Source organism: Trichosurus vulpecula, chromosome 5, assembly GCF_011100635.1.
Source record: "Trichosurus vulpecula isolate mTriVul1 chromosome 5, mTriVul1.pri, whole genome shotgun sequence".
Lineage (NCBI taxonomy): Eukaryota > Metazoa > Chordata > Mammalia > Diprotodontia > Phalangeridae > Trichosurus > Trichosurus vulpecula.
Window position 1 is genome coordinate 248,780,788 of NC_050577.1, and position 27,754 is coordinate 248,808,541.

Below are 27,754 nucleotides of genomic sequence, written 5' to 3' on the forward strand. Positions count from 1 at the left end.
ATAGACATCTTCTCTGTCTTGTGTTCTTAAAGGCATAAAATACATAGGATTACAAAGGAAGGCAGTTATATTAAAATAGTTATCATTTTTTTTTTACGAAAGTCACAGACCCCAGGTTAAGAACTTTTGCTCAAGTTGAAGGCAGACTTGGACACTCTTAGACCTACTACAAAATCCCTGGAGCTATCTGTAACAGCAATGTGGCTAGCAGCTACTGTGGCTGTGTAAGAGCAACAACAACCAGCACACAGAAGGGCTACTAACACAGGTTCTTTGATCTGCTTTTCTAAGGAAAGCAACTTTAAGGGGTTAATGATCTCAGTTTAATCAAACATACATTCACTTGTTTCAGGGAGAAAAGATCAGCCGCCTGAACTTCAAGGCAAATACAAACAGAAATTACAAACATCAACAGACAGACCTTGTCTGATTCAAATCACAATTCATAATTACCAACAACCATCTGTCTGGGTTACAAAGCCAGAGGGTGGGGTTTAATGGCTTGCCCAGAGTCTCGTCACCCACATTCTTTCAATGAGTGTACCCCCAAAAGTGAAAAGCTAACCTTCTATTACATATATAGTGTGCCAGGGCCCTGAGGGCTCGATGCTCACCATTTAGAGTGTGAGAAACCAGTTTGTGAAAGCTCCAACCACCAGCACCACAGCACCACATCATATACAATTCTCAATGACTCTCAATTGTCTTAGTGCTGAGAAACATTCCAAGACAAAAAAAAATCCCACTTTACCTGTCCCATTCAAGCAAAGAACAGTGAAAAATCCCATTTTGCTTGCCATTACATTGTCCTAAATTTTTCTAGGAGACCAGAGGGCAGGGACTATTCTCTTTAGTGTTTCTATACCATGGCTAGCCTGGAAACTCAGAGAGAGAAGGCAACTTAGGGGCCATCTAGTGCTACACTACATCTAACTTCAGTATGAATTTCCACTTAACATCCCCAACTAAAGAACATCTAGAATTCATTTGAATGCTTCCAGTTATAAGGAATTCACTACTCAATGAGATGCTAGTTCCATCTCTAGATAATAGTAATAGTTAATATTTATTATAGTTAATATTAATAGTTAAATTACTAATTTAATTAGCTTTAATTAAATTAATTAAAATAGTAATAGTTAAAATTTGCTCAGTGTTTACCATGTGCCAGACACCGTGCTAAGCACTTTACAGTTATTGTCTCATTTGATCCTCACAACAATCCTGAGAGATGCTATTATTATCCCCAGTTTACAGATGAGGAAACTGAGGCTAATAGAAGTTAAGTGACTTGCCCAGAGCTAATAAGTGTCTAAGGCTGGATCTGAACAGAGGTCTTCCAGACTCTAGGTCCAGTGTTTATCCACTGAGTCTCCTAGCTGCCCAAATAGCTCTATTAGGAAGATTATACACATGTCCATGTATTAATATGCAGGTATTTATATGTTTAGGATAGCTTTAACAGTTAAGAAGTTTGTATACATTTTTATATATTATTTGTACTTCACTATAACTTTCAACTATTGATTCTAGTTTTGGGTGGAACAGATCTAATTAGAGTAGATCTTCCACATGACAACCTGTAAATGTTCAAAGCTTCCTGTTATATCCCCTACTAAATCTTCTCCAATATGATCATCTCTAATTCATTTAACTAATTCTTATATGATATAATTTTGAATTCCCTCACCATCCTGGTCACCCTCCTTTATGTATACCATGGCTTATCAATACTGTTCCGTAAAAGTGATACTCGGAAATGAATGCAACAGTCCAGCTGTGGTCTGACCAGGAAACAGTTTTAAGGAATGCCACCTCCCCTCCCCTCTGTATATTGCATTTCTGTTAATGCATCATCAGACCACAGTGGGTTTTTTGACAGTTATGTCCCTCTGTTGCAGATATTCATCTGTAGTCATTAAAACCACCAGATATTTGTCACATGAATTGATTTCTAGTTACAGCTGTCACATCCTTCACATGCACTATTAATTTTTTTATTTACAAATTAAATGCAAGATAAAATTGGGGAGGAGCATAGGTAGCATGAAGGAAAGAAATGTCTGGGCTTATAATTGATTGGGAAGGGAGGGATTGGTGTTGGCTTAAGCAGACTTGCAACTCCCCTATAACTTAGAGTCTTCAAGAACTGCCAGGGTCATGGAGAAATTGGGAGATTTCTCCAGAGGCATTCATACAGTGGTTTTCAGATCCAGAATTTGAACTCAATTCTGACTCCAAGGCTGGCCCTCTATTCATTGCATCACCTCTGCTGTATCTATCTCTTTTAAAATGTCATCCCTCTCAGATATTTCCTCTAATGCATGTGGCATGAATTCCTACTCAGGAAGAGGTCAACTGTTCTTCCCAAATCTGAGATACCATCCCTCTCATTATCTATTTTGAGATTAGTCAAGGGGATTGATATCAAGCTTACTTGCCCATAGTTTGAATCATCAACCTTTTCTCCTCTTTTGAAATTTGGTATTGCATTTGGCCATCTTAAATCTCACATGTCTCCTATTTACCATTATTCCTGAAAAGATGATCAGCCAAGCCGGTTATGCAATCCCAACCACAAACTGTGTAATTCATCGGAATCAGTGACTCGCATTTATAGATATTCTCATATAACCATATCATTGTTTCCTTGTGAGTCATATTTGTTCTTCTTAGTCTTAATATATTTTTTCTTGGCCAAGAAAACAGAAATGAATAGGATTTGAGTAGTTCTATCCTCATTCTATTCTAATAATCATATATATAATTATAAATGTGTGGATATATGCATGGCTATATAGCTATATGTATATATGACTGTATAATATATAGTATGATATCTATTTATATACCCATATGCATCATCCCTGGATAGATGTATATGTGTAAATATAGATATGTGTGTATATAATATATATTATATATAATATGGCTACACACACAAAGGAGATACAAAGACAAAAATAAAAACAAATCAATCCCTTCCCTCAAAGAGTTTTCAATCTATTGAGAGAAATAAAATGTATACCTACAAGGAGAAAATATATTTACAATAATTTCAAGGGAAGGCACTAACTCAGAGGAGTCTTAAAAGGCTTCATCTAGCCAGTGGAACTTCATTTGAACTTTGAAGAAAGTTAAGGAATGCTAAGTGATGAAAGTAAGCATGGGAGTACATTCCAAGGATAGGGGCCAGCCTGAGCAAAGACATGGAGATAGAAGATAAAATGTGATGTGTGGAGAACCAGGAAGTAGAACTTTGGCACACAGTATGTGAGGGTAAGTAATGTGCAATGAGCTTAGAAAGATAGGCTGGAGACAGATTGTGGAACACTTAAAAAAACAAAGAGGTTGGTATAGTTTGCTAGATATACTAGAGAGTCATTGGAGTTGCATGGCAGACCTATGATTTAGGAATATCAATATGGCAGCTGAGTGGAGGAGGGATTGGAAGGGTTAGAGACCTGAGACAGGGAGAACATTTAGGAGTTTATTGCTGCCTTCTAAGAGAGAGTTAATGGGGGATTGAAATAGTATGGAAACTATGGAAGTAGGAAAAAAATCAGGTGAAAGATTTGGCACACATAAAGAACCAATAAGACTTGGCAAGTGGTTGGACATAATAAAGTGAGGGAGAGTAAAGAGCCTTCAATGACTCTGAAGTTGTAAGCCTAGCAACTGGAAGGATGGTGGTACTATCAACACAAACAGAGACATTAAGAATAGAATTGGATCAGGGGAAAGAGAATGAGTTCAGTTTGGGACATGTTGAATCTGAGATCCTTATGGGACATCCAGTTGGACATTTCCAACAGGGAGCTAATGGCACGTGACTGGAAGTCAGGAGAAGGGCTGGGATTAGATATACAGATCTGAGATATAGATCGATCGATCATTTGAACAGGGCTGATCATTGAATCCCTGGGACCCAAAGAGATTATTAAGAGAAATGATATAAGGAGAAAAAAGAAGAGGGCCCAGTCAAGAGCCTTGGATGACACCCACGCTTATTGTTCAGGAATTGGATAATGATCCAGAAAAAAAATACTGAGAAGATGTGATCAGGCAGTTGGTAAAAGAACAAAGAGAGTAGTGTTCTGAAAACCTAGGGAAGAGAGAGCATCCAGCATCCAGGGGAGAAATTAATTTACAGTGCCAAAAGCTGCAGAGAAGCCAAGAAGCATGTGGACTAAGGAAAGTTTTGACAATAAGGAGATCTTTAATGATTTTGGAGAGAGCCATTTCAGCTGACTTATGGGATCAGAAATTATGGGGTCAGATTCCAAAGGGTTGAGAATTGAATGAAAAGAGAGGAAGAGGAGGTAGTGATTAAAGATGGCTATTTTTCAAAAAAGAGTTTACACTGTGATAGGGCGGAGAGACCAGGATGATTGCTTAAGGAGATGGTAGAAACAAATGAGGATGTTTTTTAAGAATGAGGAAGACCTAAACATATTTATAGGGAGCACAGAAAATATTTGTAGATAGGAAGAGATTAAAATCTAAGGAGATAGTGGGGATGACAGAGGGGACATGTTTCTGGAGAGGAAGGGATTAAGGCCACAAAAGAGGTTGGCCTTAGCAAGGAAAAAAGTCATCTCTTCAGAGACTGGAGCAAAGAAGGAGATAATGGAGGTTACATCAAGGGTTTTTTTAGATGTAGAGAAGGAAAGAAAGGGGAACTTTATGTAATATGGCTATATACAAACACACTTCCAGGAGTGTGCTAGCAAACATTTAACTACTGACTCTGGGTGGAGGAGTGGAAATTAATCAAGAAATACTAGTTTAATCTGTACTCTTAACATTTTCATTACTTTATTAAGTCTAAACAATCAACAAAACAATAAATCAAGTCCTGATTGTGGCATTTGCTGATTTCTGAGGTGTAAATGCTCATGCTGAAAATTTAACAATCAGCTCACACTGGATATGAGCTGGCTTTATTGCACTGTCGCTTTTCCTCTGCTGAGAGAGAAGACAAGGGATGGCTAGAATGAAGAAAGAAGAGAACATTTAGAATATTCTATGGGTAGTACAATAAATCAGCCATCTCCAAAGTGAGTTCATGCCCTCGCCACCAAAGAGTAGTGACCTGACCTCTCTGATGAACCACTCAGGTTGGAAAGACATCCCAACTTCACTACAAAAGATAATTGTGGGCTTGTCAACAGCAATAACTCCTTCCTCTGCTGTACAAGGTCCCAACATACCCCTTCAAGAGCCAGATGTCAGCTCTTTAAAGCAATTATAAGCTAAACAAGCCACTGTCTGTAACAGCTACATGGGTGACATTAGGAAAATTCTCCACCACCACCCTCAAATCACTTTGAGTCTGGGGGAAGGCACCCCTTAGAGGAAAGGCTCAGCAAGAGCCCTGCCTTCTCCCTTTTCATTATGGGTGGGACAGAATGAGTAAGACTAAATGATCAGACCTAGATGAATTGCAATCACAGCTGCTATTACTGTATCTTTCCTCCCAAAATGCACCCATCTTCCAAACTTCTCTATTTCTGTCAATGACGCCATCATCCTTCCAGGCAACTACTTTCTCACAATATCCTAATTAATTCATCTCTTCGCTTTTCCTCATCCAATATATCCAACCAGTTGTCAAATCTTGTGGCCTCTGTCTCAACATTTTTCATATATTTCCCCTCTCTCCATCACATAGCTATCAACCTAGCTCCAAGACTTGGAATAGCAATCGCAGTATTGGTTTCTCTGCCTCAAGTCTCTCTTCACATCAATCCGTCTTCCATAGAGGTGCTAAAGTGATTTTCCTTAAGTACAGGTCTGACTATGTCACCCCCCAAAAATAAGGTCATCGGAGAAATCATTTTTGCTGGGAGACTGAATAATTATAGGCATCAGCACATGAACATATTAACTAGGTTGGAGCAAATAAGCTGATAGTATGTATCATCTTATGTATATGTATACAAGAATATGTATCTATATAGATGCATATAGATACATATACATACTGATACATGTACATGGATATGTATGTGCATATAATACATAAAGTGCTTTGCAAATCTTAAAGCCTTTATAAATGTTTGCTATTATTATCATCCCTTATATGAATTGAAAGTGTGAAATTCATATTCACTTATGAAAATATCAACCCTTTTTACTTTATATAACTTTAGTCACAAGCCAAAAAATCATACATATACAAATATTGGTCTTGAAAATATGAGCATTACAAAGCTCTAACAAGCTGTTAGCCTCTGGCTTCTAAATAATGATTATGAGTAATACTCTCCTCATTAGAGTTTCTTAGTATTTTAGCTCTCAGTGTTTTTGCAGGAAGGGATAGGAATTAGACCAATGATGTCATTGATAGAGGAAATTCCCAGATGAAGAGACTCCCTCTACTGATGTCTCCTCTTAGAAAGCTGTCCACATTCCTATACAGTGAAGTGACTTGTGTGTCAGAGGCAAGACCTGAACACAGGTCCCCCTGGCTGTCCATCACTATACCATGATGCCCCTCTTGTATTCTTAAACTATAGAAAAATGCTAAAAATTAATGCATATTTATTTGTAGAATATGAACTCTGGGTCATTAAATCTTCATACCAAGGGCTGTTTTTGTCTTTGTAACACAAGTCTTTCACATGGTGAGGGCTTAATAAATCCTGGCTAAGAGAATGAATAGATGCTATTCTCTAAGTGATGTGACAGGTTTAGTCACAGAAAAGAAAGGTCAATGGTGAAGGGTCTGAGAGGTGGAAAGAAAGTGACCTTTACAGATCCCATTACCAAGTCACTAAAAAATGCTAAACAGAATAGCTATAAGGTCAAAACACTGGGACATTCCACTAGAGATCTCTCTCCAGGTTAACTATCAGTCTTACTCTTAGAGAATGTCAGTCAATCAGTCAACAAGCATTTATTAAGTACTTACTATGTTCCAGGCCCTGGGGATACAAAGAAAGACAAATGACAGTTCCTGCCTTCAAGGAGCTCACATTTTAGACATAATAAAAAACTACAAAATACTACAAGATAGTATACAGTTATTACTTCCACATCACAGGGGTTAGAGGCATGGTGCCCCTGTGATCTGGAAAATCCATGTAAAATTTTTAAGCCTTCCTTTTTTACATTATAGTAACTTTTAATAAATACATAATAATATTGTATAGCATTTTAAAGTTATTTTTGTTTCCCTTTTTATTTTCTTTTTTTAATCAAGATTTTTTTATTTTTAGTCAAGCCCTCCTTTTGTACCAGAAAAGAAATCTGAATTTTTATCTTTTTCTTTTATGGGGTGTTTACAGTACCTTATTATAAAATTGGGGTTGATATATAACACTGTACCTATATTTTGTGGATTTCTGAGTTTCTGAAGTTTTTCTGTGTCATCTGCTGCCCTTTGTGTGTTATCTGCAACTTACACAAAATTCCCATTTAATTTCTCATGCCTACCCATGATGTATCAAAACCACAAGGGGGAAAGTTGCGATGTGGAAGAAATACATTAAATTTAATGGCCAAAATTTACCTAAGCTCTGTCTTGTTCAACAATTTTGCCAACAGGTATAGTTAATGGTTCATGTCACACAATTCAGTGCTTATTTTAGATGACAGAAGGAGAAATAAGTGGCATTATGATAAGCTGACTCAGTGAACCAAACCCAACAAGAAGAAACCGACTTTGGTACTACAGGGGTCTTTGGTTTCTTTGATGTAGTACTCGCTCTAGATTACAACCACTTTTTCCCACCATGATTATAAACTTAAAATTGGAAGATACCCTTAGTGACCCACATGTACCTTAGTTTAGAGTTTTCAAGAGAACTATGGGTGAAAAATGTGTCATACTGTTTCTGACCTGATAATGAGTCTCTTCTGAACTTAGTTACGTTAGTCCTAAAATGATAAACATAAAGTCCACCATTGGTAACATAACTCAGAGCCTTTCTAGCTTGGTAGAAACTACAGTAGCTTTTGTTCCACTGTCATGGAGATGGTAGAGGACCACCTAGGGTCACCTGCTCACCGCAATGTGGCATCAGAGTAGGACTTTGATGGAAGAAGGTCACCATCATCACTTATGAAGGTGGATTATACCATGGATAAATATCAAATCTTCATTTAGGTTTTAGAAATCAGTTTATCATAGGGATGGAGAGTCCTGTCTTGACAATAGTTCACATGAGAAAAGACCAAAGGACTTTAGTTGACAAATTCAACAAATTGATATTCATACATGTATATTCATATGTATGAAGCTATTGTGACCTTAGGTTATATAAAAAGAAGTAAAGAACTCATGTAATAACAGCTAGCGTTTTTATAGCATTCAACCCTGGGAGGTAGGTGTTTTATTATCCCCATTTTACAAATAAGGAGACTGAGGCAGACAGAAGTAAGTAACTAGCTTAGGTAGTAAGTGTTTGAGGTCAGATTTGAAGTCAGGTCTTCCTGTCTCCAAGTGAAGAACTCTATCTACTGTGACACATAGCTGCCTCTATAGAGGCATAGAGTATAGCTGGAGGTGAAGGAGTAAGAGCTTCACTATATTCTTAAGCAGCTAGATAACACTTGGAATATTACTCCATCCTGGGCTCCATAATTTCAAGGGGGGGGAGTGGGGGAGGGCTGACAAATAAGACAGTAGCAGTCAGTCTGTCAGCCGACAAACATTAAGCACCTATTGTGTGCCAGGCATTCTGCTAATTGCTAGAAATACATAGAACAATAAAACAAATAGTCCCTTCTGTCAAGGGGCTCACAGTCTGATGGGGAAGATAACATGCATAAAACTATGTACAGACAAAATATATCTAGGACAGATGGAAGAAAACCCCCAGAGGGAAGGTAATGGCATTATAGAGGATAAGGAAAAGCCTCTTGTAAAAGACCGAATTTTACCTGAGACTTAAAGGAAGCCAGCTGGCAGAGATAAAGGAGAGAGTTCCAAGCATGGGGGACAGCCAGTGGAAATACACTAGTCAGGAGATGGAGTGTCTTGTTTGAGGAACTCCAAGGAGGCCAGTGTCACTGGATCATAAGGGAGTAAGGGGAAAGAAGACCAAAAGGCAGGAAGGTAGGGAGAGGATCAAGTTATGAAAGGCTTAAGAGCCTAGTAGAGGATTTTCCATCTGATCCTGGAGATAATAAGGAGACACTGGATTTTACTGAAGGTGAGGGAGAATGGGGTAGAATGTAGTCAGAGCTGCAATTAAGAAAAAATCAATTTGACAGCTGAGTGGAGGATGAAGTGTATGCAGTGGGAAAAGTTTTGGGGCATTAAGGCTGGGAACCCAAGCAGAAGACTCTAGGACTGTTCCAGGCATGAGGTGTGAGGGCCTGCACAGGGTGGTGGCAATGTCAGAGGAGATAAGGGGGAATGAATAAGAGATATTACAAAGGTAGAAACCACAGGACCCACCAACATGATTGGATTGGATATAGGGGCAAGGGGGAAGGTGAGAAGCTTGAAGATGACATCTATGTTGTAAGCCTGGGTCACTGGGAAGATGGTGGTACATTTCATAGTGATAGAAAAGTTAGAGAGAAAAATAGGAAAATATCAGCTCTATTTTGGACATACGGAGTTTAAGATGTATATGGGATCACCAGTTTGAGATGTCCAATGGGGCCATGAAAATGCAAGATTGGAGGTCAACAGAGGAGATAGGGCTGAACAAATAGATCTGAGAATCATTTGCATAGAGATAATAATTCAATCTACGGGAGCTAGTGAGATCACCAAGCGAAATAGCAGAGAAGAAGAGAAGAGGTTCAGGAGACACCCACAGTTAACAGGTATGACCTGGATGAAGATCCAGAAAAGCTGACTGGGAAAGAGCAGACAGGTAGGAATAGAACCAGGAGAGAGCACTGTAATGGAAACCTAGAGGCCAGAGTAGTAAAGAGAAAAGTAGCATAGACTTCAGAGAGTTCAAGAGCCACGAGCATTGAGCAGAGGCTCTTAGATTTGCCAGTTCAGAGGTCATTAATACTTTGAAGGGACCAGTTTCAGTTGAATAATGAGGTTGGAAGCTAGAGTGCAGAGAATTAAGAGAGCTAAAGGAGAGGATGGGAAGGCACTGACTGTAGATGACCTCTCAAAGAGTTTAACCACAAAAGGGAAGAGAAATATAGGACAGTAGCTAGTGTCCCTGGAAGTATTCAAAAAAGAATCTGGAGCTCAAGGCTTATAGAAAGACACCCCTATTCCTCCATCGGGAGAGAAAGTTGTACTGAATGACACTAAGATTCTATTATGTTAAGTTCCATAATAAGTAGGGAGTAATGCAACTTTTCAAATCATTTTTAAGGTCTTCAGGGCTACAAAAATTTCCACTAGCATGCAGTTTTCATTACCTCTGGTCACATTTAATCAATAACTCTTCCTTTCCCTCCCTTCCTCCTCACCCCACCCCCTTCCAGTCATACTCACCTCTTCCTGTTCCCTATATCACTCATTTAGTTTAGAGATTTTGAGCATCTGCTTGCAGTAAATATACTCCAAGGTCTGCCAAAAGCACTGCAAGTCTCAAAAATAATAGAAAGGAGAGATAGGATTTATTCAGTTTATTTTAGACCTTAGTGATATAACACAAGCATTCTCCAACAGGGCTGTTTTTATTTGTCCCAAGGTATTTTTCTTGTCTTGATAGTTATATGTTTATGTGTAAAATAAAGATAAGGATCAGATGTTTGGGGCTAAATATTACTGATAGATTCTCCTAGGAGATTTCACTCTACCACTAAAGAAACAGCTTATGTGGAATTGTAAAGGTCCTCATTCCTAGGGATTGTCAAAAGAGTCACCTCCAGAAAAATCAGAGGAGAATTTCATGACATCTACAATTCTTCTCTGACAGTTCCTGTACTACTTAACCACCAGGGACAAGCTTGAGCATTCCCAAGATGCCACAGGCACTGGAGGGAACAGAACACTTAAGATTCCGTTTCTTGGGGCATCTCATTTCATTTTTAAACTCGAACTATTTCCTACTCTATTTCTCTTTTTCCTACATAGACAAATGTAAATGAGTAAATCAAAGTCCCTCTAAGAATTTGTCCTTTTTAGACATTCAAATCTTGTAAAGATGTGAAAAACTCATTTGAAGCTTTGAATTTTTGAAAAGGTCAGGTGTAGAGATGGGAAATTCACAGAGATTGTGAACTTTCCCAGGGCATAGATTGTTTCTGTACCGTTTCTCCATCCTTTCATTTACCTGAACTCTCACTCAGACCTAGACTGACCCTCTGGTCTTCTCCCTGCCAGACACATTGCTCCACTGAGGCGCCCTTCCCTCATTCCCCTTTTCCAGCTTCCCTTTGTCTTACTTCATTGGAATGTTACCTCCTTGAGGGCAAGGATTTTTTTTTTAATTTGCTTGTATTTCTATTTGGGAAGCGAGGTGGAACAGTGGATATAGGGCCAGGAATGGAATCAAGAAGACATTTCAAATTTGACCTCAGACATTTCCTAGTTTGATCAAGTCACTTAACCCTGTTTGCCTCAGTTTCTTCATTTGTAAAATGAGCCAGAGAAGAAAATAGCAAACCCATCTAGTATCTAGCTTTGCCATGAAAACTCCAAAAAGTTGGACATGGCTGAAAACAACTAAAAAAAATTGCATTTTTAGCACTTAGCAAATTGCCTAGCACTATCATCTGTCTGTCCATCCATCCATCCATCCATCCATCATCTATCATCTATCTATCATATAGAAAAGACAGCCAAAGTCTGAGGAACCCTGAACCCTGAAACTATTTGGTGATTACTAGGTAAACAGCTATTGCCTGGTTTGTGACCTAACCTACAAAGATTTAAGAATTGCAGAGCCAAAACTCCAAGGGGGTAGAATTAAAGAATTAAATCCCACTAGTCATAGGTTAAGAGTTCATGCTCTTTCTGAAAGAATAGGACCTTAGTCAAGGATGCCAACTGATCCAGCAGCTGCAGGTGGTGGAGGTTGTGGCCAAGCAGTATCCAATACTATAGTGTCCAGAGGAGAAGGGTCTGTTGGAGATAATAATACCGAGGTCAATGAGGATAGCACATGGGTGTGCTCATGGGTGCTCACTTTGGTGCAACTAGGTACAACCCAGAGTCAGTGTGGGTGTTCTATTTCACATTTAGCTCTGGCATGTGAAGGAAAGGCAGTCTGTGGCACTGCTTTATTGGAGAGGTCCTAGGAGACTCTCTTTATACATACCTAGCCCATGCATATTTTCTATATGCATGCCTATCAGTCTTCTCTCTCTACATATGTGGGGTATTTGCTGTTGTTTAGTCATTTTCAATCATTTCTGACTCTTCATGACCCCTTTTGGGGTTTTCTTGGCAAAGATACTGAAGTGGTTTGCCATTTCCTTCTCTAGCTCATTTTACAGATGAGGAAACTGAGGGAAATTGGGTTAAGTGACTTGCCCAGGACCACATAGCTATTAAGTATCTGAGGGCAGATTTGAATTCAGTTCTTCTTGACTCCAGGCTCAGCACTCTATCCAGGCCACCTGCTTTCTATGTGGGGTATGCTTGTGAGAAAATATGCCCCAACCTTAAGGAGGAGATGTTTTATTACCAATTGTCTCATTATGCCATTTCAATAAATTCCTTTGCTTAGAGCTAATCATTTATCCTTTTATTGACTACAGAGAGGTAAACAGCTTTCAGAAAGGGGCTCATGAACTATAGTTTTAGGAAAACAAACCCACTCAGTACATTGAACTCGAGGGACCTGACCTACAAGTGTGAGTTGAGGGGAAGCTCCAAAGGAAAATAACATAAGTAACAGTGGAGTGTAGGGCTACTATGGCCTCACTGGAAAAAAAACTACCTCTTGCTGAGGCACAAGAAGATTCTAAAGAACCTTCAAAAGCTCTGTAGAACTGTTTAGAAGAAAGCTAGCAATAAAAGTGAAACAGAAACACCACCCTGCCTCTGGATTGCACCAAAAGTCAGTGTCTGTAATTAAGTACTGTCTGTAGCTTCCCTGAGTTGTCCTGTTTTGATTCTTGAGACAAAAATTTTCTCAACTATAAGAAAATAGCCTGTTCAAGATTTGAATTCTAATGAAAAGCTTTTTCTATCTACCACAAAAACACTATCACCAGTAACCACATACCAGTTCATTTCTGGCCAAAAATTCTTTTTGACATCCTCTAGACCTGAGCGCATACTCACTGCCCAAATTTCTTTAAGGCAAGCCTAATTTGTTTTTTTTTGTCATAGTAAGAAATATTATTTGTATGTGCATTTTTTATCTGACCTAATTAAACAAACTAGCAAGTATGAAAAAATAGGAAATGGGTAAAAAAACAGACATTGTCATCAACTGTAACAACAATGCTACTTGCCGCTACTGTGGCTGTGTAAGGCCAATAACAGCAGCACACAGGGGGGCCTACTAGCACAGGTTCTTTCATCTGCTTTTCTAAGGAAAGCAACTTTTAAAGGGTTTACAATCTCACTTCAATTAAACATACATATATCATTCACTTAGTTCAGGGGAAAGAATCAGCACCCTGAACTTCAGAGAAAATACAAACAGAAATTACAAGCAGAGAAAAATAACCATCTGACCATAGCAATATATACAGTTACCAGAGAGAGAAGCACCAATATCTGGGTTTTTCAAAGCCGGGGGGCTCCAGTGGCTACCCAGAGTCTTGTCTGGTCAAATTATATGACACTTCCAGTGAGTGAGCCCTAAGCAAAATGCTAACCCCAGAGTATATATACACTTCTTCAGGGTCAGAGGGCATCACAATCATGTGACTCAAATCCGTATGACCTAGGCCTTCCTGTAACTTAAGCAGGTCATCAATGATTCCTGATTCAATCAAAGACTCTTGATTGAAGCAAAGGCAAGGCTCAAAGTCACTTGTTTGCCTTAGTGCTGGAAAGCATTCCAAAACAAAAGATACCAAAAAGGTCCCACTTTGCTTGCCATTACATAGACCATTAGCATTTCATAAAGAATTTTAAGTGATCTAAATCAGTCACCACAATGAGATCTTTAAACTCCATGAGCCAACAAATATTTGATCTGGGAAGATGAGTGGTAGCCAAGGCAACACTGGTTTAGAATATAATCTCATATTTTTGTATCTTAATGAGGAGGGATAGTTGAAAATTATAGAAAGCATCAGCTCATAAAATATAAAGAAGCAGGAATGGAGAAAGTAGGAAGAAAGTTTATAGAAAGCTTGATGAAAGACCCAACTGAGACAAGTTCTCTCAAAGGCATTTAGTGATTAAGCTACAATAAGAAGAGTAAACATAAAAAATAAACAAGGTCTGAAAAAACATGTCTATAGCAAACTTGTTTCCATATTAATGAAACCACCCCATTTGGAATCTAACATCAAAGTGTCCGCTTTGCTTCATGAGGAAATGCTCCAAGAAGTCTTAGAGGAAGGTTCTAAGCACAATGGGAGCTGACTGGGCAGATCCCCTCCCTTCTTATTATTTATATGATGGTATAAATAAAAGCCACACAGGATGAGAAAGTCCAGCTAGATTGTGATCTGTTCAGTGGAAAGAAGTGCTCCCACCAATGAAATTACAGATCCACTGAAATTTACTAAATCACCAAATGTTTATTGTTTTGAATGGTGGTTCTAAATAGTAAGCATAGGTAGAATGCCACTGATGGCTACTAGTTCTAATCATTAATCATTTTGTCCTAATGAGTATGTAATATGACTAAAGATTCAAAATGACCTAAAAATTCTGATTAGAACAGCTATGTTATATCTGCTAAAAAATAAAAGTTCTGACTGCAAAATGGTTTCAAAGTTAGTTCTGCCACTATGTGACTACAGAGATTTTATAGGATCCACAAACTGTGAACAACTACATTGTTGTTATTTCAAAACAGTAAATAAGAATTTCACAAACTCATAGAATGAGAGAGCATGAAGGGACCCCAGAGGCCACAAAACACAACCTTCCCTTTAACAAGAATCCTTCCTTCAGTATATCTGAAAAATGGTCATCCAGCATCTACCTAAAGAACCCCACAGAGGATGAACTCATTACCTCCTCAGGAATCTCATTCCACTTGTAGTTGTCACTTATTGGTAGGAAGTTTTATCATACAACCAATTAATAAACAAGTATCTAAGTACCTCCTATATGCCAAGCACTAGGAAAACAAATATAATAAGTGAGCCTCTCATTATTTTTATCCATTGGTCCTAGTTCTATCCTCTGGGTCCAAACAAACAAACAAGTATATAACAGACATAAAGCATTTTGTAAACCTTAAAGCTCTATATAAATGCTAGCTATTATTATTTAGAGGCAGCTAAATGGCATAAGGATACAGTGCTGGCCCTTGAATCAGAAAGATCTGAGTTTATATCTGACCTCAGACATTGTGTGACCCTGGACAACTTACTTAACCTTTCTGCCTCAGTTTCCTCATTTGTAAAAGGGGTAATAGTAGCACCGACCTCCTAGGGTTATTGTGAGGACAAAAATGGGATAATAGTTGTAAAACACTTTGTAAACCTCAAAGCATTTTGCAAATACTAGTCAGTATTATTGTAACTATTATTTTACATGACAGACTTTCATATCCTTGAAGACACCTCTCCTGTCCCCCCAAGGCTTCTCTTCTCCAACATAAACATCCCTAGTTCCTTCAAGAGATCTTTGTGTGTGTGGCATGTCCTTTCTCCATCCTCTTCTAGACAAGTTCCAGCTATCTTAAAATGTGCCCAGAATTGAATGTGATAATACCCTTCCTACTTCACACATTGTTAAAAACCTACCTCTACCAGTACAAGAACAGCAAGACTGTGAGCAGCTCTGTTCTTGAGGTGCTGATTGTTATTGAAGATCTTCCCTGTCCATTCAATAGGCCTCAGGTGGAGCTAGTTAAGGGAAGCTTGATTAAGAATTTGTAGACAGGCCCACACCCTTTTGCTACTAGGTGCTAAGCTCCAGGCCCTTACCCTTTGCTAAGTAGGTGCTAAGCCCCAGGGCCCCAAACAATGTATGTATACCTTGTGGGTAGCCATTAAGCCCAGACTAGAGAGCTGTGAGAAGAAGACAAAGAAGAGAGAATGGAAAGAGAGACAGAGAACTGGAAGAGTCGGAGAGACAGAGAGAGAACTGGAAGGACTCTGAGAACTGCAGGGGCTTACAGAACTGCAGGAGGAGAGGATGCAGGCAAGCAGACAGTTAGGATCTGTGAGTGAGTGTTTACAGGAAGGCCCTAGCAAAAGGGCAGGTTACAGGATGGCTTGGCTCCTTGCTGTGATACTGTGTTTTAATCTCCCTGCTGTTACATTGAGGTGGACTTACTGGTTTTGGAATACAATTACTGCTATGTTGAACTGGAGTTATTGGCTTTGGGATTTGATCCTCTGGTGTCCTAATAAATATTTTACTTCTTCTGCCTTCTATACAGAGAGTCTCTTATACTTTGCAATTCTGAACTATACAGGCATATTCATGGTCACCATTGATATGATGAATCTTGCCTTACTGATTAATACAGTTCTTAGTAGAGAGTGTTTCAGCAGTCCACAAAGTTGAACCTCTGTTACTGCAATATAATACTTCTGTTCTAGTTCATTATCTATTTACCAAGCTCCTTATCTACTTCTTCCTTCTACTCAGGCAAGCTATGAAGTATAGCTTTAATGTAAACTAACCCTACCAGCTATTCTCCAAGTATGGTCCAAGAACTTCTGGGGACCTCCAAGAAAATTTTAGGTGGTCCACAAGGTCAATATTATTTTCATAATAATATTGTCATTTTATTTTTAATACAGTAAATATTAATAGATATAACCCATATAAACAACGGCTCAGTAATTTTTAGAAGTATAAAGGGGTCTTGAGACCAAAAAGTTTTAGAACTAGTACCATACAACAAAATACACACTGTTTCTATGTCCATTGATTTACACCTAACTCTCTCTAACATAGTTCTCCTTCCTCACATAAGCATGAATTGAGGAATTTATCAATTAAAAAGCATTTATTATTAAGCCCTTACTATGTTCCAAGGATTGTGACAAGCTTTGAAGTTAGAAATGCAAAAACAAAGATGGCAGTCCTTGCCTCAAAGTATTTGTATTCTTTTTTGGGAGGCAATCAGGGTTATATGACTTGCCCAGGGTCATACAGCTAGTAAGTGTCTTAGGCTAGATTTGAACTGAGGTCTTCCTGCCTTCAGGGGCAGTGTTCTATCCACTGTGCCACCCAGCCCCCTCCAAGAACTTGTATTCTAAAGAGGAAGATAATAAGTATGAGCAAGGGTATGCTGGTAAATGTTTCACAACCAGCTCTCCAAAAATAAAAATGTACCTAGGAAACACTTAAACACAAGTTTAATCTGCATTATTAACATTTTCTCTGATTCTGGCCCCTCTCCATCTCTTGTCCTGCTTTGTCTTTGGAGCCATTGGGAATTAGATCAACCTACCCTTCTGAGAAGCAGTGATAGTTGATTTGATTGTAGTTTCAGAAAAAGAATCGTGGAGACATGGAGTAGAGGGCACTTGCTCAGCAAAGCACTTGATGGAAAGATGGCCAAAGGGTGAAATGAAGCAAGGCTGGTTCCAGACCTAGATGTAGTGACTGACATGAGGCAACCACCAATCAGGACTCTAGGGTCCCAGGATGGGAGTTCCTGAGGGAAAAGGTTAAATTCTCCAAAACATGGGGCAGCTAGGTGGCACAGTGAGTAGAGCACCAGTCTTGGAGTCAGGAGGACCTGAGTTCAAATCAGGCCTCAGACGCTTGACACATGTACTAGCTGTGTGACCTTGGGCAAGTCACTTAACCCCAATTGCCGTGCCAAAAAAAAAAACAAAAAAAAATTCTCCAAAACGTTGAGCCTTATATAGGTGGCAGATTGAGAATGTGGCCAGGGAATGAGAAGGTCGGTTAAAACTTGACCTGGATGTAATGAATGCATGAGTGCACCACGAAAAGCCACCAATCAGAGTAATTAGGCTCCTTGACTAGAATGAAAGGCAGAGAGAGAGAGAGAAAGAGATTGAGATTTGTTGTTCCTTGCTAGGACATTCCATTCCTTGCCAAAAGTCAGTCCTTTAATGCTATGTTTTAAACTTAGCCCACAAATCCAAATTTCATTTTCTTAATATTCAGATTAATTGGATAGTGTCAGGTACCTTTGCTAAGCATATAATACATAATTATAAAGAAGCAGAATGGGGAATATCTAAAATTAAAGACCACATGGAATTATTTGAAACTGCTATAGGAGCTCCAGAAGTATATGCCTGTAGAACTGTGTGTGTGTGTGTGTGTGTGTGTGTGTGTGTGTGTGTGTATGTATAAACTTTTATTAACAATAATGGTAATGCTTCAGTAAGATACCTATGGCTTTATCTGTGTGTGTATATATGTGCTCCCTCCACTGATGCAAATCACAAACCTTCCATAGAAGGGGTTAACCTGTTTTATATCATGGACCCCTTTGTCAAGCTGGTAAAACCAAATGACCCCTTTTCATATATATGTGTGTGTGTATGTGTGTGTGTGTGTGTGTGTGTGTGTGTGTGTGTGTGTGTGTATAAAGTCTATTGTGCTATAAGAAATGATGAGTAGGTGGACTTCAGAAAAACCTGGAATGACTTATATGAACTTATGCTGAGTGAAATGAGCAGAACCAGGAGAATATTATACACAGAAACAGCCACATTGTGCAATGACTGACTTTGATAGACTTAGCTCTTCCCAGTAATGCAAAGATCTAAGACAGTTCTAAAAGACTCACGATGGAAAATGCTATCCACATCCAGAGAAAGAACTCTGGAGTCTGAATACAGATGGAAGCGTACTATTTGCTCTCCTTTTCCTTTGTTGTTTCATTTTTTTCTTCTTTCTCATGTTTCTTCCCATTAGTCGTAATTCTTCTTTACATCATGACTAATGTGAAAATATGTTTAATATGAATGCATAAGTAGAGCCTATATCAGCTTGCATGCATCTTGGGGAGGGGTAAGGAGAGAGTGCGGAAAAAATTTAAAACTCATAATCTTATGGAAGTGAATGTTGAACACTAAAAATAAATAAATTAATTATAAAAATATTCTAAATGCATAAAATAGAATCCATAGAATTACAAAGGAAACCTAGCATATTAAAATATCATTATCAAAGTATTTTCTTAAAATTCATGGATCCCAGCTTAAGAACTCATATTCTATGCCTTAATAAAAATTATCATGAGTTGTTGAGACCAAAAATTTTATTGCCTGGTAGTTAACTCTTTGATGAGCCTTTCCAAACTTAGTTAAGCTTTTCCTTCAAATAACAGGCACAGAATCTCTCACTAGGTCCATACTTGAAGCTTTTCCAGCTTGGTAGGGCCTGGAAGAATTGAGGCTCTGTTATCAGAGATACCAACCAATGAACAGGAATTTATTAAACACCTACTAGACAACAAGCACTTTGCTAGGTGACCAAAAAATCAAGTAATTTTCATTTCAAAATGAGACATCGAAGTAAAACTAGAATGGAGGGATTATGTTGATTATAATGAAGAAAGTAAGAAGTTAGCAAATTCCCTTTTCTCTACATCAGTGGTCAGCAAACTATGGTCCACATGAACCATACAAAAACAGGCAGCAGGCTATAGTTTGTGGACCCCTGCTCTAAATCATTCTAGGAGCCATTCATTGTTGTCTTTAGATGCCCATCATAGTCCAAGTTTTGTTTTTATGATATAATCAAATAAGATTCTTCAGCATGCCTCAACATTTCATCTGTGGTGACAGTTAAGGTAGCCATTGAGATCATTGTTGGTCACTGTAATTCAAAAAACTGAAATAATTGGTATGTTCAGCGATGTGAATCATGACTAATAATAATTGGCCTTCCAAATGACCAGATGCTTGTTGAAGAAGAGATTCAGCCAAAGAATTAGTCCTTTGTTTACTTCTCAGTTGTATCTTATGGCTGAAATTTATGAGTTCTAAGAAGCAATCTCTTTGAAGTAATTGTTATAGGTTGGCTGTAATCCCTATAAAAGAATCAGTCATTACTTAGATTACATTAGATCAAATGATAGATTTATTTTTTTTGTTTCTTTGCAGGGGAGGGATGGTTCAGACAAGTGAACAATATGAATTTGTTCATCATGCTCTGAGTCTCTATGAAAGTAGGCTGTCTGCAGAAGCTGTCCAGTGAAATGTTGAAGATTCAGTTCAGTGATAGTCTCTCAAGAGAATTCAATGTGTTGCCTACCAGTGGCTTCTTCCAGGAGATTCCTGGGATGGAAAACAACCACCATGAGAAGCTTGAAAGCCAGCCTGTGATGTGGATTATGGAAGTCCTGAAAAATTATGTAACGATTACCAGACCTTGCCTGTATATGAATGTATTTGTAAGTTGCCCAAAAATGATTTTTAAAGAAGGTACTATGTTGATGGGGTAATGCATTTCACATCATCTTCAAGAAGGACATTTTTCTGTGATGACTTTCTGCCATATGGAATGTATGTATGTAATTCTGCTGAAGTCAGTTGACTATTGAAATACCCCCTGAAGAAATGATTATTGAGTGTATAGTTGCTTTAAAGTTTGCAGAAATTTGTCTTGTGAATGGACTGTCAGCTGTTAAACTGTACCTGTCTTAAGTGCTATTACTATTATTATTATTATTATGTGGTGAGCTCCTTCTCCAGCCACCAGATTCTTGCTGCTAAAGTTGCAGGTGAAAGACAGTGAATTTTTCTTAGAGAAGTACTCATTTTTGGAAAAAAAAAACATCAAAAGCAGTAACTCTTTTATATGAAAATGTGTTCTTGATAATCTTACGTATTAAGTATGTATTTATAGTAGCTCCTATCAATCTATTACAGAGCACAATGTTTGTCATTTGGTGTGTGTGCGTGTGCATGTATTAATTAATTATTCTATACTATTGTCTTAGAAGGCTGCTTCTGCTCCAAAGTTCAATCCAGTGTGTTTGTAAATTGTGAGTCCTTTTACTTTTAAAGAAAACTTTGTAGATTCTGAAATACCAAGGGTTTTAAATACACATCAGTCTTTTACTAAGAGGGAATTTTTGAAAATGCTGTCAACCCATAGCCTTTCTCTCTCTTTCTAATAAGCAATGGATAACCTTGGGAATAGTGCATACTGCTCTTCTGAAGGAGGCTGCTGGGGACAGTCCTTCTATTTCTATAGTGATCTCATCTTGAAGAGACATATGGAGCAGCTGTAATTCTGTTCAGCAAGCACTCTGTGACCTGTTCAGAAAATATATGAGATATCAATGCAGTGATGATGTTGATTTTGCTTCATACTGCCAATAAACTCACTTGATACTAAATATTGAGTCAATCATTTACATTCCTCCGCTCCCAACCCCAAGAAAGAGACCATTTTCATTTTTAAAGTATCGGGTGGGTGAATATCATCCTACATGACCTGTTTTGTTACAATTTGACTGTTTCTAATCCTCTCCATTAGAGTTTTCAGTCACCTAATGTGTCATCTTCAGAAGGGATAATGAACTGAAAATAAGCATCATTGCCATATGATTCTTTTTTCTCCTGATAAGTTGCTAGCCTGTCATTATCTGAACAGTCCATATTTGTAGTTTTCTATCGCTTGTGATAGATCCTTATAAATTACATGGTTTGTATTTATTCAGCAGAATCTGTATCACCTGCAGAGATGTAATGTTAGATGAACATTCATCTAATTTGGGGAGATTATAGTCCTTTCCTTCATTAGCTCTTTAGGTAAAAGTGAATCCATCTGTCAAAATGACTTTGGGTATAGACTCAGTAGTTTGGCTACTCCTCATGTCTGGATTTTTTGTCTGCATAAAAATGGGGATAGTCATAGTTCACTTCATTCTGAGGAAACAGACGAAAGGACAATCTGGTATAAAACTCCCCCAAACAATTGAATAGAAGGAAGTGCTCGTCACTGACTTTTCCCCCCCACCATGAAGGCACATTTCCTTCCTAGCCTTTGCTTCTCTTATCTGGGAGGATTTTTCTCCCCCCCGAAGCGAAGCATGAAGAGTTGTTAAGTCAAAAATGGAGCCTATATTTTACATGCTGATTTTTACCTGCATGATCTTTGGGAACTCAGGTAAGTGAAATTACTCTCAGAGGCATTTCTTCTACGTCCAGCTGAGGGTGCCCTGGGCTTTTAAAAATGTCTGAAATGTGACGGAAATGGAGCCTGTTCTCTTCATTTTATCTGGGGACGATGAGGAAAGGGGCTGAAAAGGGCCAAGTATGCCAGTCCTGTTTAGATTTCTTGGCAAAAGAAAATAAACCTTCTTCTTGAGTTTCATATAAACTTTCTGTCTCTTCCAGAAAAGCATGATAATAGCATACCAGTGTGCTAAAATACCTCGAGGAGATATTGTTAATATTTATTAACATTTTGTACTATGTCCAATGTTTGGAGGGCTTTTCTTAAGACCTGGCTACACTTAATTGTACAAAACTTTAAAAGGACCCTTTAAAATATAATTAAAAGGAATGTAGTATTTATACTTTATCTAGGAAGGCTAGAGATTTGGCCAAAATGGGGGAGGGGTGCTGGGATGGTGAGGAAGAGAACATTGAATATTGTTTTGACTATGAATCTATGTGCAAGTGTCTAATCTTAATTGCCCTGTTTTTAAATAATTGAGGGAAATGTTGATTTTTCTAATTCACATGAATCAGTGTTTTAGGGAATGTAGTATAGAGATTATAAAAAAATAAGAGAAATAGAAATGTGATTGAGAAATTAAAACATGCTATAAGAAAAACTATCCCTAGGCTAATCAATAATTCATTAATTAACTAGGGAGCTAAGCCTTTGGAAAGAAGGCAAATTTGACAAAGTTTATTTTTCCACCACTCCCCTGACTCAGTTTATATTAAAATAATTTTTAGTGTGGGGATATATGAACTGAGGAAAAGAGATGCTTCTCTGGAGTGGGGAAAGAGGATAGGATGGAAAGAGTAGATGTATTTAGTGAAAAAGGAATATGGATTTTCCCATATTTCTATACACTGAAGCTAAAGAGTCAAACTAAATTCTTTAGGTGGTTTGTTTTTCTTCGAGTTTCAATTTGATTATTGTGTTAGAAAAAACAGCACAAATTTTCTTTCCTTTCATGGTAATAAACTGGATAAAAGTAAAATAAGATGGAGTTAACAACAATTTTGATATTTTAAAATGATAGTTTTATGAGTTTAAACAATTTCAGTTAATTCTGGGTATATGAACTGAAAAAAACACAAAAGGAATTTTTCTATTTTTTTAGTTTTTTCATTTGGGGGTTTATATATTATTTAAAGTGGGCCAAGCATTTATTATATTTTTATGAGATTTTCCATCTTCCAGAGGGTTTTCAGATTATCCACGTCCAGAAACAACAGTGCCTTTTTGAAAGTAAGAGAGTATCTGTGGCCGTGTGCAATAAGACCAGTCAAAACCAGCAGTGGATGTGGACCGAGGATGAAAAACTCCTCCATGTTAAATCTTCCCAGTGTCTGGGCATCTCCAACTCCTCAGCCACCCATTCTCGAGCTGCCATCTTCCTCAACTGCTCTCAGGCACCCACATGGACCTGCCATGAGAACAAAGGGTTCCTCGAGGTGACAAATTCTTCTTTCTTCCTCAAGAAACAAGGCAACAGGGTAGTGGTCAAGAAGGGCAGGACATACCTCCACAGCTGGATGAAAATCGATGTCAACGAGAAGGGAGAATCTACCAATGAAAGTCTCTGCTTAAAGAAAGGTAAGCCACTCATTTAGGGATGAATCTTTTTTTAATATGAGAAAACTCTGCACGTTTTGATCTAATTAGTAGGAGATTCATATTAACCAAGTTAATGGTATTAAAGATAAGTCATGGTTGAAGGTTTAATGGAGTCGGAATTTTCATGAATATAGGTCAAAATTTTCTTTCATAAGAAAAAAAGAACACTTATGTGTGCATGTATGTTTGTGTGTTTGTATATATATACATATATATATATAAATGAATCATGGCTAAAGGCTATCAACCATAAATCTATGCTAAGAAAGATAGATATGCATATGTGTATATATATATATATATATATATATATATATATACACGCACGTGTGTGAGAGAAATTATACATGAACTATGTATATATGTGTGTGTGTGTGTGTGTGTGTGTGTGTGTGTGTGTGTAAAATGTGTGACTATACATGCACTGTGGCTAACAATCCATCAACCATCAATCTATCTTGAGAAAATTAAATGATTGGGTCTAGGTTAATACTTCTATTCTCAATCTTACAGGTTGTTTAGTTAACTGATGGCTGCTGTTCTCATTAGAATCACCCAGAACATCAAAACAGTATTTGTGGAGCTTGACAAAATGATAAATTATGCTTTTGTGGTATTCTTTTGTTCAGTTGTCTTTAATATGCTAAGAGCCTTTAATAATAAATAGTTGAATAAATGCTTAGGATAAGAATAGAAATGACATTGTCAATCAAAGACCACTAAACTGATGATCTAGGTATGAACATATATAAATCCCATACATGTGCATACCATATACACATACACACTGAGAATTAGTATAATTTAGGACTGAATTTTGGAATAGACAGCTTCTGAAATCCCTTCTAGCTCTAAATCTTGATCCTGTGACCCAAGGCCATTGCTTCACTTTCTGTCAGTCTCCTTTCTATCATTTTGCCCCTTATTTGTACCTCCCACAAGTGGGTGGGTACACAAAGAAAGGAGCAGGAAAACAATAACACTTAGAGCTGGGTTTCAGGTAGAGATTCTCTGGTCTCAAATTTGTTTGGCCTGCCCCCACTCCACCCCCATTTTGACTTCTGAGCATTTTTTTATGTATTACTTCATTTCCTTCACACAACAAGCATTTACTAAGTACCTAATGTATGCATAGCATTGTACTAGCCAATTATATTCTCCAAATAAGATATAGTAAACAAAGCTCCAAGTGACTATTTTAAAGTAGATTTTTAAAAAGATACCTAATTACTGATAAACTGTCGAGAATAATTAGGTTTAAAAGGGAAAAGAGATGAGCCAGCTTATAGAGTGAAAAAGGATAGTCCAAGAATGAGAATACCTCTCATGTATTGGATAGATCTTCTATGGAGGATTGATCGAAGAGTGTGGATGACAATTATGCAGAATGAAAAGGCATGGAGGAGTAGTCTATACGGCTAGAGGGAGAACCCACACAAAAGAGAATAAGGTGTTAGAGAAATATCAAATGATTGATGCTAACTTGGTCCAATTAGTAGTCATTTTAGAGAACAAAGTGTATTGGTTAAAACTCCAAACTGTTATCATTCAAACCAAAATATGGAGTGTCCAAATAAGGGGCAAAATGATAGAAAGGAGACTGACAGAAAGTGAAGCAATGGCCTTGGGTCATAGGATCAATAGGGAGAGTAAAGGGACTCATTAAGTTTCCCTCAGTCACCCTTATGCTTCAGTGAAAGACGAAAAATCAGTCCTATCTTTGATGCTATATTAAAGACTTCCTCTTTCTTCACAACCCTTAGGAAAGTATACTTCTCATATAACCAAAGGTACAGCATGAAAAGACATTGCCCAGCCATGGCCACCTGGCACATGTTTGTAACATTTACACTTTAGAGAAAGAGATCACATTGCTTGCTCAAAGAAATGTTGAGACTGGTTAACCAATCCCTAACTCTCTGAAGTTCAAATACCACCTTAGATAATGTAGTGAATGTTTACATTTTGGAAAAAGGAAAAATTGTTCCTAGTATACAGGATCCTTCTATAAAAAAGCATCTTTTTTAATTAATTAAAAATAGTAAGGGCACCACAGCTGTTTTTCTGTGATAACTGAGACTGTGTCCTCAAAATGCCAAAACATGTGGATGAAAAGTGGGACATTCAGTCAATCATTTGAATGCCCTGTTGACATGATGACAAACATCTGGGTATTTGGAAACATCCAGATGTTTGACATTGTGCCAATGTCTAAATGATTGCCTAAATTTTTAACTTTCTATCCACTTTTATTGGCATTGTATGGACACAGCCTTATCATAGTAAAAGTGAGGTCTAATTTTTAAAAAAGGCCCACAAATTATCTCACGGTCTCTTTGTATAGACTCATCAATAGCAATAATCAAGAATATTTTAGTCAATATATCATACTATGAAAAGGAATAAGTGAAAAACTTATAAACTTTTTTATTAATCTTTCATTTTAGGTAATTACTACTCTTCCTAGTGTTTTAAGATAATGTAAGGTGTTAAACATCAGGAATGAAGAAATTAGTAGAAGAAAGCTATTTTAGACCCTAGCGTTGCCATTGGAAAACAAAAGCTACTGGCTAATCTTTCACTTCGAACCCAACCAAATACAATTTTTAAAACCACTAAACCATGAAAAAATATAATGTGATCTCAAGAGGCAGCAATCTCATAGGTCTGATGGCTTCTGCCCGAACAGTTATCATCAATGTCTTACACAGGGAAAATGTCCACTTTTGGGGGGTGGGGTTAATATTAAGGCAGGGAAATTCACACCTTCAATTTACTCAATTTACTAAATCCGTGTAAGCAGCCCCTCATAAAAAGAACTCCCTCCACTGATGAAGACGCTCAGTTGCTTTGTAACCTAAGAGTCTTAGAGAATCAGATGGGGCATTGAGAGGTTAAATGATGTGTCCCCATTGTCACACCATTGGTGTGTGTGATGTATGATGTGAACCCAATGCTAAGGCCCTCTGCCTATGCACTATCTACCTCTCTTATCTGAATTAAGCCAGTATTACTGGATGTGACTCCATTTCCAAAGCTCTGCTTTGCCAAGTTCAATCTATCCACAAAAGAACAGGAAACATATAAACAACAGTGTCTACTTCACTTGGTCCCATGAATTATGCACTGAGGCTTTGGTTGGTTCTGCTGAGATAGCATAGATTCAGGTTTATGGTGGTGCCATATGACTGAAAGGAAAAAACTCATTGCTTGCCCTGCAAGTCTATATAGGGTTCTCCTTTGTAGAATCATGGCTCATGGGAGTTAGAACTGAAAGATGACTAGAGGTCATCTAATCCAGTGGTTTTGAGCTCAAGTAAAAAGCGATTCCTGTGGGCTGGTATTGACTTAGTAAACCACGTATTAGCATTCTCTATGTCCTATTGTATATCTGTGTATTTTGTGAAACATTTCCCCAATACTTTTTAATCTGGTCCCAGCTCCACTGGGGAGTTTTGTGGCCACAGTGAGTTCGACACCTCTGATCTACTCACCCAACATCTTCATCTTATAGATGAGGAAAAGGAAGCCCAGAGAAGGGAACTAATTTACCCAAAGGCTACATGGATAGTAAGTCCCTAAATCAGGATTTGAACCCAGGTCTTCTTATCCTAAATCCAAGACTATAATACTTCTATACTAAGGAATACGTCATCCTTGAATTGAAATGTGATGGTTCTTTATCTGAGCTATATGTGACATTGACTTGGAAGTGAAACCCAACTAAATCAGTTCACTTAAAACTCACTTTCAACAACAACAGGGGGAACAAAAAGATAAATTATAAATCCCTTTGGAAAAAAATCATGCCAATTCAGTACCAAACATCTAGGTATATAGGGAGAAAATGTCCATTTTCCAAATGTATTGTCTAAATCAGGGCTGTCCAAAATGCTGCCCGCAGTGCAATTTATGCAGCTGCCTAGAAGCATAGAAATTTATATAAATGCCTTAGTAAATGAAACTGAGCTACTGCAGAGCCCTCACTAAAATGGCAAATCA

General features: G+C 37.9%; 2 protein-coding genes across 2 annotated transcripts in view; both read left to right on the top strand.

The window, feature by feature from the left end:
- The window catches only part of PTPRR (protein tyrosine phosphatase receptor type R), a 187,105-nt gene extending 165,797 nt beyond the window's left edge, over positions 1–21,308 (top strand). The window contains exon 12 of the mRNA XM_036761708.1: positions 20,068–21,308. Coding sequence (XP_036617603.1) covers positions 20,068–20,161 — 94 coding nt within the window. The 3' untranslated portion in view covers positions 20,162–21,308. The remainder of the gene's footprint in view (positions 1–20,067) is intronic.
- A 717-nt stretch (positions 21,309–22,025) lies between these two features.
- The window catches only part of PTPRB (protein tyrosine phosphatase receptor type B), a 165,442-nt gene continuing 159,713 nt past the window's right edge, over positions 22,026–27,754 (top strand). The window contains exons 1-2 of the mRNA XM_036759249.1: positions 22,026–22,081; positions 23,336–23,731. Of these exons, the coding sequence (XP_036615144.1) occupies positions 22,027–22,081; positions 23,336–23,731 (451 nt within the window). The 5' untranslated portion in view covers position 22,026. The remainder of the gene's footprint in view (positions 22,082–23,335; positions 23,732–27,754) is intronic.